The sequence below is a fragment of the Typopeltis vanoorti genome, chromosome 11, assembly GCF_054136105.1.
Source record: "Typopeltis vanoorti isolate ZY-2024b chromosome 11, IOZ_Tvanoo_1.0, whole genome shotgun sequence".
Lineage (NCBI taxonomy): Eukaryota > Metazoa > Arthropoda > Arachnida > Uropygi > Thelyphonidae > Typopeltis > Typopeltis vanoorti.
Window position 1 is genome coordinate 138,664,264 of NC_143559.1, and position 14,064 is coordinate 138,678,327.

General features: G+C 34.9%; 1 protein-coding gene across 2 annotated transcripts in view; it reads right to left on the minus strand.

The window, feature by feature from the left end:
* Positions 1–14,064, minus strand: part of LOC150102110 (OTU domain-containing protein 5-A-like) — a 178,470-nt gene that overhangs the window by 117,851 nt on the left and 46,555 nt on the right. For both annotated transcript variants that reach the window (XM_090400163.1, XM_090400162.1), the window contains exons 2-3: positions 10,918–11,008; positions 9,851–9,915 (exon numbers count right to left, since the gene is read on the minus strand). In XM_090400163.1, coding sequence (XP_090256289.1) covers positions 9,851–9,915; positions 10,918–11,008 — 156 coding nt within the window. The remainder of the gene's footprint in view (positions 1–9,850; positions 9,916–10,917; positions 11,009–14,064) is intronic.

Genomic DNA, 14,064 nt, shown 5'->3' on the forward strand with positions numbered 1-14,064 from the left:
GAGGGAATGGAAGGAATATATGGTAATTCCATTGAACATGGGTGGTGCAAAGACCGATGTATCCAACTATCGACCAATTAGTATCTCAGGAGCGATGTTGAAGATGTTGGAAAAATTGGTTAGGACTCGCATTCAGAAATGGGTTGACAGTGAATCTCTATTTTGCAAATGATATGAAATATCATTTGCAAAATAGAGATTCACTGTCAACCCATTACTAAGGGAAGGTCATGTTTTAGCAACTTGCTCACATTCTATAACAATGTTACCATTGATCTAGACAAGGGGAATGGATACAACGATACTTTTGATTTTTTGCTAAGGCTTTTGACATTATACAGCATGGTAGACAGTTGCATAAATTGGAGAAAATGGGTTTGGGTTATACAATATTAGCACGGATAAGAGGATGGCTAACTGTCATATCAAAAAGTGGTATATGGGGGATCTGAGTCTGCAAGGTTTAAGGTACCAAGTGGAGTACCACAAGGATTAGTGCTTGGTCCACTGTTATTCAATCTGTACATTAATGATATTGGGAAGGATTTGAGAAGCGACATACAGCTATTTGCTGATGATGCAAAGATAGGTACGGAAATCAGTAATGCTGCTGTATGCAGTACTTGCAGAATGATTTAAACAGGCTGGAATTATGGGCATGGGAAAATGGATGTCAGTAAAAGTAAAGTCATTCACTTTGGCATGATTAGATATCCAATGTCGTATTATATTGGTGGGATTATGCTTAAAGAAACTGATGAGGCTAGGGATCTTGAAGTGTTAGTAGATAGAAGTTGAAGTTCAGGGACCATGTAGCAAAGACTGCAAATACAACTCAAAAGATAATTGCAATGCTGAAACGGACGTTCACATGTAAAGATAAGGATGTCATTTTGCCTCTTTACAAGGTCTTGAAAAGATCTCACTTGGACTATAGTGCACAGGTCTGGTGTCCTGGTTTCCGTTGTGATTGTGATATATATGGGAGAGAGTGCAAAAAAAGAGTATTAAAAATGACATCAGGATTATGGAATACTGATTATAAAGACAGATTGACAATTTGTAGACTGCAGACACTAGCAAACAGGAGAAAGAGGGATGATATGATTGAGACTTTTACAAACTTCTGAAAGGATCATACAGGACTTCAATGGATGGAATTTTTCAATTTATGGAAGGTGGGAAAGGACAATAGGGAATCCTTGGATTAGCAAAGGTTTCTGATTATCTTTTTTTTTTTTTTTTTTTTTGGAAATCAGCTGTTGATATTAAATAAAGCTTTATGCAAGATTTGCATTTAGAAATCTACTAATGTATTTGATGTAAAAAATTATTAATTCCATATGAATATTATTTTGTAAATGAAAAACCAAAAATTAAAAAAATAGAAAGGTGGTAAATGGAATAATGTGTAGTGTGCAAATAGAGGATGAAGTAGCATAGACAGTGGAGTGCTCTCCCACAATGAGTCAGGAGTCATGTGATAATTAATTTTAAAAAGTACCACCAGTGAAAAATACACAATAACAGTGATTGTTCTTATATGTTTTAAACATTTTATAGCATTTTACAAATCTATAGGGAGGAAGGTATGGATAAGAAAAATAAGATGGAACTGTCATCTACAGCTTAACATCTACGAGGGTGGTCTGAAAAGTTCTTGGCCTTTTTATCCATTTCAAGAAATGTCTTGAAATGGATAAAATTGAGTGTTGTGTGGTTATAAAATTTTTTGTAAAAGAGGTTTAACGCCAAAAGAAATTCATTCGAAGTTCATAAATGTTTATGGGCTCTCTTCTCCTTCATTTTCGACAATTAAAAAATGTGCTGCTGCGTTTAAACGTGGCCATACCAGCCTTCAAGATGACTCATGTGAAGAACGTCCAAAAAGTGTAACATCAGAAATCATTGATCAAGTGCACGATATGGTCTTGAATGACCGGAGAGTCAAAGTGCGTGAAATTGCTGAAATTATAGGCATTTCAAAAGAACATGTAGGATATATTTTCATGAAGAATTGCAAATGAAAAAGCTTTACGCAAGATGGGTGCCTCACAGCAGATCAAAAACACACTCTGAATAGTGCTTGGAGTGTTTTAACAAGAATAAAACTGATTTTGTGAATTGATTTATTACTATGGATTCACTGTTACACCAGAATCCAAACAGCAGTCAAAACAGAAGCTGGTTATTCAGCATCAAAGAAGACAATGTCTTTTCCATCAGCAGGAAAGGTCATGGCATCAGTGTTTTGGGATGCTAAAGCATTTTGTTTATTAATTATCTTGAGAAGGGTAAAACAATGACCGGGGAATATTATTCTGATCTTTTAACCAGACTAGACAAAAAAAAATTCGTGAGAAAAGACCCAGCTTGCAGAAGAAAAAAAAAAAATCATCTTTCATCAAAACAATGCACCTGCCCACCAAGGGTAGGTGCATTGTCCTGATGAAAGATGATTGTTTTGGCAATCAGAAAATTAAGGGATTTGCACTATAAATTGTTGGACATCCATCCTATTCTCCAGATTTGGCTCCATCTGACTTCTATCTCTTCCCAGAATTAAAACTCTTCCTTGCTGGTCAGCATTTTTCTTCGAATCAAGAGGTGATTGCAGCTGTAGAGGGGTATTTTGTAAATCTTACTGAGAACCACTACAGGAAAGGGATAATTCGACATAATCTCCCTTAAGACTAATACATTTATTCCAGCGATGCTGGAATAAATGTATTAGTCTTAAGGAAGATTATGTCGAAAAATAAAAATTATTTTGAAATTATAAATTCGTTTTTTCATTGTTAGGCCAAGAACTTTTCAGAACACCCTTGTACATTCAACAGTTTTATACAAAAAAAGATTGTAATAGCTGCTTGGTTACTTGGTTTTTCTTGACAATTGAAGATCATGTCTCACTATGCATCTTCGCCAGGTGCATCTGATTATATTTCTATTTTTAAAAAAAGAGACCTCATTTTTTTTTTTTTTTTTTTTTTTTTGTGTGGGGGTTCTCCCCGTTCCTTAGGACTGGCTGAGCCCTTGTAATGAGGGATGAAGTACTATATCCTATGACTGTAGCCTGTGTGTGTGTTCACGGGGTCGGTTTGCCTGCTTGCGGGATGAAAAACCTCAAATAAACTGGTGGGGGGGATGGCCCCGCTATCCACACCCAAGACTGGCTAACTTGGCTATGGCTGAGAAAGGTCCTTAAGCTTCTCACGTCATCAACGGGAATCAAACCTAAGACACTCCTTCCCCAGGCATAAGGTAGCAAAGCGCACATAGCCACTAGGCTAACCGTGCAGACAGGAGACCCCCATGATTACCAGTAACTGTGGTATCTCCTTCTTGGAAACCTGCTACATACCATCAACACTCATTTAGAAAATGAGTCTCACATCATTGAACAATCTGCGTGACTTCTGCAAACGGAAAGTCAAGAAATAACCATAACTGCACACTTTGACAATTGTAAGAAAAACATGAATTTTATAATAAACTGCATCTGGTATCTGTGCTATAAAAAGCCATATTACAGTATATACTGAAATGCACTATGGAAAGCAATGAAACTTTTCAGAATATTACAAGAAATATATAAACATGATATAACTATGCTCTTGCCACATTCTCTGCTTGCCACTTTCTCAGCCATAGCCAAGCTAACTTGGCTATGGCTGAGAAAGGTCCTTAAGCTTCTCACGTCATCAACGGGAATCAAACCTAAGACACTCCTTCCCCAGGCATAAGGTAGCAAAGCGCACATAGCCACTAGGCTAACCGTGCAGACAGGAGACCCCCATGATTACCAGTAACTGTGGTATCTCCTTCTTGGAAACCTGCTACATACCATCAACACTCATTTAGAAAATGAGTCTCACATCATTGAACAATCTGCGTGACTTCTGCAAACGGAAAGTCAAGAAATAACCATAACTGCACACTTTGACAATTGTAAGAAAAACATGAATTTTATAATAAACTGCATCTGGTATCTGTGCTATAAAAAGCCATATTACAGTATATACTGAAATGCACTATGGAAAGCAATGAAACTTTTCAGAATATTACAAGAAATATATAAACATGATATAACTATGCTCTTGCCACATTCTCTGCAAGTTATGTTTTCTACAGGAATATTCAAGTTTTAAAATAAAACGTGGACTTCACAAAGGAGATGCTCTCTCACAATGCTATTCAAAAGTCCAGCCTAAAAAATTAAAACATTTTCCATCATGTTGTATCATATAGTAAACAATCTCAATGTTAGTAATAATGAAGCATCAGCTTGCAGCCTTGATGGATACAAACTTCAAATTTCTGACAGGACATGGGGAATCTTAGAAGCAAACTTATTTTTCCTACCAGAGTTGCCTCTAACGCATCACTAACAGCGAATTTGAGTAGCACATGCATAAGGTCACTCCTAAATAAAGAGGATAAATACCAAAGGCAATTTGCAATGAATGAATTACCATACAGTATTCTTTTAGAATGAGATCCAAGAGATGGCTGAAACTCAGAAAAGAAAAAGCTCAAAATGGACTGAATGAAAGAGAAAATGGCTGAAGAAGATACTTTTAAGCAGTCTCCAACAAAATCTTGTCACTAAAAGGAATCCTATTATACTATAGTTTATATATTGCAGTGACGTAAGCTTAGAGTGCAAGTGCTCTAAGCTTAAGTCACTGCAATGCAGCTGTGCATTGATTAATTTGGTGACCAGAGGTAATTATTGTGCACATATTTCATCACCTGATTTTTCATGAAAAAGAGAAGGAGAAGAAATGTGATTGAGACAATTGGTCAGGGATTGTTATCAGGTTAACATGGAAGAAATTTTTCATAGAATGGGAGGGAAGAGAAGATAAAACAAGGCCATCCCTGGATAGCATATAAGGAGGATGGAAGCAAAGGAGTGAAGAGAAGGTTCTTTGCATGGAGTGTCTGGTGAGTGGAATGCACTGCCAAAATGTACTGTGAATACAGACACAGTGAACGAGTTTAAGGTATGGTTTGATGAGTTTTGTGTGTGACAGACTCATTGCGTATCTCGCACAATGAGTTTCTGACTCCATAGAGGTCTGATAATAATAATACTAAGAGCTCTGAAAAAAAATTAGAGTGAGCAGAATCATGTTAAAAGATGAAGATGGAAAGAACTTAATATTGTTTTCACTCACAAATATGAGAGAAGAGGCAATTTAAGGTGGCATAGTCAACAGAATGAGAGAGAAAGGTTTAGCAAAACAACTGATGCCAAGATGGCAAGAAAAGACCCAGACAAAGGTTAAGGTGGAGTGATGCATTCTGAAATGGTCCACAAGACAGAAATATAAGATGACAATATTACAATGCTAATATTGTCATCTTATTAACTTAACACTTATTAGTACAATAAGTATTGTACTAATAAGTGATAAGTATTGATAATGTACTACAGGATTAAGTACATATCAAGAAATTGCCAATAATGATCGTTCACTATGTGGCTACTTCCCAAGTCAGTAAGTCATCATTACTTCCACTAATTGGTAGATAGCAAAGTTGTTACTTCACACTCACATCTAAGACTATCACAAACTCCAACACTAAAATCTCTTGTATTGCTTCTATCAGATGTTGTTTAAGGTAGCTCTACTCCACAAGATGTCAAAAAATTGACTACAGAAATATTTCCTCCTCCTAATCCATATTCACATAATTAAAATCTCCTATTAGTCAACTCATTTTACTTGATACCAACTTGCTTCAATAGTTCTATCATTTGCATTTCCAAGCTCATAACAAGTTATAGATATTATGTCCTATTTATCTCAAACCTAATACCACACACCCTCAAAACAATTACATGTATGGTCTCTCATTACTTCCACTCTAAATAAACAAACTTCCTCTGCTATTATTACTGGTCCTTTCATCCTTCATATTCTTTCAGAAGATTCTATATCTTAACATTTCTATTACCATCTGTATTCTTCTTCTTTATCAATCTCCTCATACCTGAGGACTTGTGACGTTGGCAACAATGTTTTTCCATCTACTTCTATCTCTTAACATGGCAGTTGCTTCTTCCAAAGAAAGTCTCGAGATCTTTTGAATTTGATCTATTCATCTTGCTCTTGGTCTTCATTTCCTGCATTTTTCTCCTACTTTTCCTTGCATCATTTCCTTTTTGATGCTATCACCATCTCGTCGTGATATATGACCAAAATATTGGAGTATCTTCTCTTGACTATGTCATTCAATCTCTTTTTGATGTTTAACTGATTGAGAATGCTAAATGGAGACAGTTTTCGGTATTGAGACCACATGTTTATTAAACAATAAAAAATAAGAATAAAAAACCCGACAAGTTTCGTTCGTCATAAAACTTACATCATCAGGGCTGATGGTGTATAAAAGTTGAACACAACAACCAAATTAAATAGTTAATTAGATGTCTTTTTGAGTTCACAACTGTTCATTAATTGAGAACCCCCGAATACAAAATGATACGTTCATTACTGTATGCTTGTTGGAACAATGCTAGTTGTTGCCACGTTCTGCGGCTCACGAATGTTATATCCGAGGCAGTTAATTTTTTTGATAAAGGCAGACCAGACTTGATGTAAAATTAAGCTTTGATTTTTATTGCATTGCGTAGGGATTCTAAGCATTTTTGCAGCTTCTTTAAATTTTCTTGTGAAACAGTTCTTATCAACATATGACATGTTTGTCTGTTGTCAGAGTACTTGATGGCCAGTAGTAATGTGGAATGCTAATCCTGATTTGTGTTCTCTTCTTTTTTCGACGTCTTTTATATGTTCAGCCATGTGGATCTTTCCTGACCTTCCCATCTGGCCTACGTAACAGATGCCACAATAACAGTGAATCTAATAAAAGCCTGGTTTTTTCATGGGATGATGCAGAGGTTTTGGTGAATGTAGGAATCTTGATATTTTTTGTAAAGGAAGAAAAGCCACTTTTATGTCGCACTTGCAGAGAAATGTAGCCAATTTGTCCGTAAGATTCTTGATGTATGGCAGCGTGATTGTGTTCTTGAAATCTTGTTTTGATAAGGGAGTTGTAGGAGCTGTATTAAGAATTTTTTTTAATAATTGTCTTGGGTTCAAAACCATTAAGTGTGAGGTTCTGTGTCAGGTAGTGTAATTCTTCATTTCGCTTCACCTGTATGGTGGATATATGTATCAGGGCTCCAAAATATATGAACTGTTCCACCTTTCTAAGTTGATATTATGAGTAGATGTTTCTTCTTTTCCTATCATCATATACTTGGTCTTATTTCTGTTAATTTTAAGTCCATATTTAATGCTCTCCAATTCTACTCTTCCAATAAGTGATCATTACTGGCTATAAGCACAGTATTATCTGCGTACCTGAGGTTGTTTATCTTCTTACCTGCACTTGAGATACCACCTTACCATCCATCAATCCACCATCTGTATAGCTTCTAAATTAACTAAATTTCACATATGAAGATAATCCTTAAAAATTACTCAATTCGAATTCATTTACATTCTAATACTCCTCACATTAATTAACAGAAATAATAGCCTATATGAAGACCTGTAAACAACTATGCTTATGTTATTCTCTTGTGCTTCCCCAACAGTCCAAACCTATCAACCTTTCCTTTCCATCACTATAATTCTTTAGTGCCTGAATATAACTGATCCTGCTATTTGAGACATCCCATTTACACCATCTCTCTTCACACTGAAAGTAGAATGGTACAGGAGTGCAGTTACTGTGTACTACTCTATGCCATCCTTGTTTCCCTCCTTTTGCTCATCAACTTTCTCACACATCTTTCACTATATCACAATCTCTTATCCTTGGATCCATATTCTTCTTGTACCGAAAGGACAGTTCAGCTAACTGACAATACTTCTATCACTGATTCTGTAAGGTTATTGTCTCAGAGATGGTCATTTTCTGCATTGTATTTTCTTTTCTTCCTAATGGCATGCATGGAAATTGGTGCTGTTTGGGAGAAATGGCATTCATAATGCACCCATATCCCCCATTTCTGTTCACCTACAATAACATGAGCATATAACTGCCCAACCTCTTTTTTACAGTTGAAATGCTGATTGAATGAACCTGTTATTCCCATTTATCTTTAATCTTTAAATAATTATCTTTAATAGCTGAGATTATCTAGCTATATGTGTGGCACTAAATCTTTTATAAAGATGGCACCAAACCACCTTTTTGAAACATTTGTTCTGCTTTTCCTGCAAGGATATGGTAATCTAGATAATTATCTTAATTCTGGATTAACAGCCCTTATACCTCAGCTCTGTGGAAGAGACTTCCCAATGAAGTATTTCTTGTAGACTACAATCCCTGCTCTTCAAGAAGAATATCAACAGATTACTTTGTGCTTCACCCCAGCCTACACTTAGCATACATGTGCTATAGGCTTTCAAATGTAGCCCATCTCTCTAAACCCAACTTCCCCTGAAGTTCACTCCATGCATTCAAAACTGCGTAAAGCTCACTCAGCCATTCATCATCTCTACTTTCAACTCATTACCTGTTGTATACAAGCAACATGCAGTCAGGTTTGAAAAGTGGCTTCAGCTATTGCAACAATCCCTCACACAGCATGCGAATAAAACCATATCTAAGGCATTTTCGCATGTCATTTTTCTATAAAGTATACTCACTTATAGTTGATAAAAGTATTTTGTCAAAATAGTTATTTTTGACAAGATACTGAATACAGAATAGACATGTTCAATGAATAGCCGAGATTATTTAGCAGAATGTGTATGGCACCCCAGCCACCTTGGTGAAATATTTGCTTTGCTTTTTCCCACAAGGGGATAGTAACCTAGATAACTATCCTAATTGTAATTTAACAGTTCTTCTACCTTATGCCTTGTTCCTGAACCATATTTTACTACTCAAAGCATGTTATTTTGAACTTTGTGATTAACATCACATTCAGATACAATAACAAATGATTCAGTTTCTTACCCACATTGGTGCTCCACAAAACTTATCTAATAGGGTAATATAGTTAGGAGATCAATGTCAAAATTAATAGTTCATTACTTTTTGACTATTAAATTAATAGTCAAAATTAATTGTCATTACAAAAAAACAAGTAGATATTAATGCACTTTTGAAAACTTATCAAGCATTCTTTCATTAAAAACACAGTTATAATTCAATAACAAACAAATGAACGCTAAGCTCTGCTTGCAAGAATAGCCCTAGCCCATGAAATTGGGCACAAGTCGGGGAGAAGAACAACGTAAATCTAGTAAATCCATTTCAGATCCACTAGTTATATGATGTATGTAAATACATATATATATATAAAATCTGTCAGTAACAGTAAAAAGATTTGTAACAAAAAAAGTAACAGTAAAAAGATTTGTAACAAAAAAAGTAACAGTAAAAAGAGTTGCTACATCACATAGGTAGAAGTCAGGTGCACTACTTTTTATTTGAAGAATTACACTTATCCAGATTCAGCTGCATAAAGTGCATTCCTAAGGCTATTAGATAATGAAGGGATGAATCACTCTGCATAAGATTTTCTGAATGTTAATCACATTCTTAAATATAGCATCATTAGACATTCCTCCAAAACAAACTTGGTTGATAAATTAAAGTAAGATTGCCAGTACTTTCTTCACCAACCAGAGTTTACAAGAAATTTCTAAACACACTTCAATGGATAAAATAACTGCACTGTATGCATAGGATAGTACCAACTATGTTAGTCAAACCATCCCAGAGAAAAATACAGGTATAATGTATAAATTACCCTACCACAAAAATTTACAATGTACAAATTCTGTTCCTTATTTTCATAAACCAAATTGCTTACCATATAATCCATGCATAGTTTCCTAACAACTGAATGCATCTCTTGATCTCCATATACTTGGTCGGCTATGAAGAAAAATTGGCATTTAGTAGAACAGAGTGTGCTTTTGTTGCACGTGTAGAAATGAACAATCACATTCGAATAATCAAATTATGATATAATAACCAATCAGCAATCACATACATAACTATCAGTTAATAATAAATATAGCTAGTCTAGTCATTCATTCAATTCATTACAATCAGGTTACAAAAATATGCATTAGTATAAGTGGTCAAATTACTAAGGAAAGAATATAAACTGCATTTGAATGCATGATGTGTTAAATAATAAAATAATGTTCCACCCAAAAATAGTCATACATATTTTTGGGTGGAACATGTGAATTGTGCTAAGCAATGCAGTAAAACAATGTAGTGATTATTCACAAGACAATATAATATTTCAAAAGATCCTGCAACTTTCTATCCTAATACAGAAACAAATGTTGTAATACTTCTTTCCAAGTCAAATTCAGCATATAGCACACGATCCATGCAATTAATGCAAATATTAAAGTATTATCTATTATTTTAAACATTTAAATATAGCATATTATGTACTATCTCAAAAAAGTATATAGCATTTAAGTATCCATAAAACCTTTATATGCAGGAAGAATGAAATGATATTGAATGAATATGGTAATTTTATTATGATATATGGTTAATCTGACATTAGTGAAAATCACTGCTGTATTCTGCACCACATAGGGGAAGATCAGAAGAAATGAACTTAAGCAGTTGTTCTAATCATACAATTTTTTTTTTTTCCCAGCAAGTTTCCTTAACACAATTCACATAACCTAGAAGACAGCATATGAAATTTTGAACTAGAAACTCAAAAGATATCACCTTTTGCACAACATTATCAAATAAACTTTTTTATTTGATCATGATATCAATAATAGTAAATTAATTTTTTCTAAACCATACATGTTAGCACATCAAATGCTCTTTTAATTGGAATTCAAAATAATTACTTAACCTGGAATAACATTAAACCTAATTAGAAAAATGTATGCATACCTACGGCCCTAAATAAGCAAGCACCATCTTCACCCATCTTCTTAATGATGTAACTCTTTTTCCTGAGTTTTTTCTCAAAGATTTTTTCCCTCTACAATAGGAAGGAGATTAAGGCTTACAGTAAGAGAATTACGAAAATGTCCATAATGTGAAATGAATGAAACATTAAGTACTGCACACGAATAAAAGTACATTTAACAAAGTCGTGCAGTAAACTGTACTTGGGTAATGTAAATTAAGAGTTCTCAAATTCAATGGAAAATACTTTTGAAATTAGTGCCAGTGCTTGCAGCGATATTGAAAATTGAATGGAATTCAAAAAAATCTACTCTCGTTAAAAAAAAAAAATTCTGCCTACAAAAGGAATTATAACCTTGAACTTTAAATAATGTTGATTATATTTGTTACCTATATACCTACAGGAATTTGTATTTCATAATTTTTAATTCACTCACAGATTACACAAATATTTCATCATCAAATTTCTGACAAGTACCATCAAGGGGTGTACAGGATATGACAGTACTACATGAAAAACTTATATCATTACTAACCTCTATCTACAATTTTCCTCCAAATCAATGTTACCTGTCAAGACTCCAACATTAACAGATCTTATATTTCTGTCATGTAAGGCAGTTTTTAATCTCTTTCCTGCCAACCTGGCTGAGAACACTTGTTTTGCTAATCTTTCTTCTCCCATTCTGTTTAAGTGACTATACCACCTGAGATCAACTCTGTTAACAAATTCCAGGATACTAACAATGTCAAGTTCTTTCCTAATATCCTCGTTTTTAAAATGATATTGCCATTGATGCCATTTGTTCACACCCCTAATCCTTCTCAAGACTCTCATGTCTGAGGTCTCTAGTCTTTGGTCAAGTGTTTAACTTGACCAAATCTTTGTCTTGTTATTGCTGACCTTCATACCAAATCTATTACAACAGGTATTAAATTTAGTCAGGATATCTCGCAGACTTGTACCAGATTTATTTAGAAGTATAACATCATCTGCATAAAGAAAAGAGCTGAGATTAACATCTCCAATTTTGATATCAGGTTTAATATCACTTTCCTTCATAATGTGATCCATATAGATAATGTTAGACAGAGGGGATAATGTACATTCTTGTCTGACAACAGATTTAATATCAAGCCTTTTTCCTGTAATTCCTTCAATTACAACTACTGACTTACAACTCAAATAAAGACTAAGTAGTGCTTGATATAATGCCCCATTGACACCATACAACTGTAGCATTTTAAATAGCTTCTCTCTTGGCACAATGTCATATGCCTTTTCCAGATCTACAAAACTTAAATACAAATCTTTGTTATATTCCCACAATTTCTCAACTATTTGTCATAAAATGAAAATCTGATCCTGACAGCCTTTATTTGGCCCGAATCCAGTTTATTTTTCACCAAGCTTCTCTTCCATAATCTTCTCATCCATTTCTCAAGTATACTTGCATAAACCTTACCAGGAACACTCGGTAGAGAAATGCCTCTGTAATTTTCACATTCAGTTTTATTTCCCTTTTTATACATGGATACTATGAGAGCTCTACTCCAATCATCTGGAATTTGTCCCTCTGTCCAGGCTTTCTGAACTATGATATTCTCAATTATCATCTACTCCAGCTGCCTTTTGACATTTCATGCTTTTTATGACTTTTTTTGCTCCATACATCAAGATATCTTTTTCTGCAGTTTTCATGTCACCTTTATCATCTCTAATTCCTTTTACAGCACTTTTTCCTCCATTTCTGAGCTTTTTCAACAGCCGTGCAGAATACACCTGGTCGCCGACTTACGACCACACAAAAAAATATTAATAAATTAATAATAAATCAGGCAGCTGCGCGTATGATAACTATGGGATACGATAGTTATCGTATTTAATACAGAAATCACCATTGAGCCTTTGCAAAGTGCAAGCGAAGGCTAGAGGTCTGTTTCAGAGTTTAAAATCATATGCCGGAGAGTCATACGCAGAAGACTTTCAGGCTAGTACTGGATGGTTTAAGTGTTTTAAAAAAAAGATTTGCTTTGCATAATGTAAGTGTCACAGGAGAAGCAGGAAGTGCAGATGAAGCCCAAAAATTCGTTGATAGTTTCGACTCTTTAATCAAAGAAGAAGGCTATCTACCGGAAAAAATATTTAACGTAGATGAAACAGGCTTGCAATGGAAACACATGCCTAATCGTACATATACATATACACCAAAAAGCAAAAAGGATGCCAGAATTCAAAGCTTTTAAGAATCGGTTGACTTTGTTGCTTGGTGGGAATGCCACAGGTTTTAAGCTGAAGCCTTTTCTCATTTATTGTTCAGAAAACCCTTGTGCATTTAAGCACATCAACAAGCACACACTGCCCCTTTACTACCATTCAAACCCTAAAGCTTGGATGACTCAAGCACTGTTCGAAGACTGGTTCATGAACTGCTTTATTCCCCAGGCTCGTGAATATTGTGGGGAGAGAGGTATCCCTTTCAAGATTTTATTCATTATGGACAATGCCCCTGGCCACCCTCCTCATCTGGACGACCTTCAACATGATGTTAGAGTGGTTTTTATGCCACCTAACACAACCACTCTCATTCAACGCATGGATCAAGGTGCTATTTCAGCATTCAAGGCTCGAGGCGATAGATTCTGATGCTGATTTATCTTTGCAAGACTTTTGGAAGCAGTACAAAATTCTTCAGTGTATCAAGAATATTTCGACCGCATGGGAATGTGTAACAAAGAAGAATTGTATGTTGGGAATTTGGAAAAAGTGTCTAAAATGTTATGCGAATACATTTGAAGGATTTGAAAAAGGAGAGGAACTGGAAGTGATTACAGAAAAAATAGTTAAACTTGCAAAAAATCTTAAATTAGAATGTGAAATAGAAGATGTAGAGGAGTTGCTAGATTGTGAAATAAAAGAACTTTCGGATGAAGAGTTGATTGAATTGGAAGCACAGAGAGTGTCAGAAGAAAAAACGAGATAGGAAGAAGAGGAGCCAGAAAAGAAATTCACTGCAAAGAGTTTATCAGATTCTTTTTCGCAACTTAATAAAGCTCTCCCCAGTTTCGAAGCAATAGACCCTAATGTCGAACGATTCACAAAGGTTGAACGTATCATTCTAGATGCTG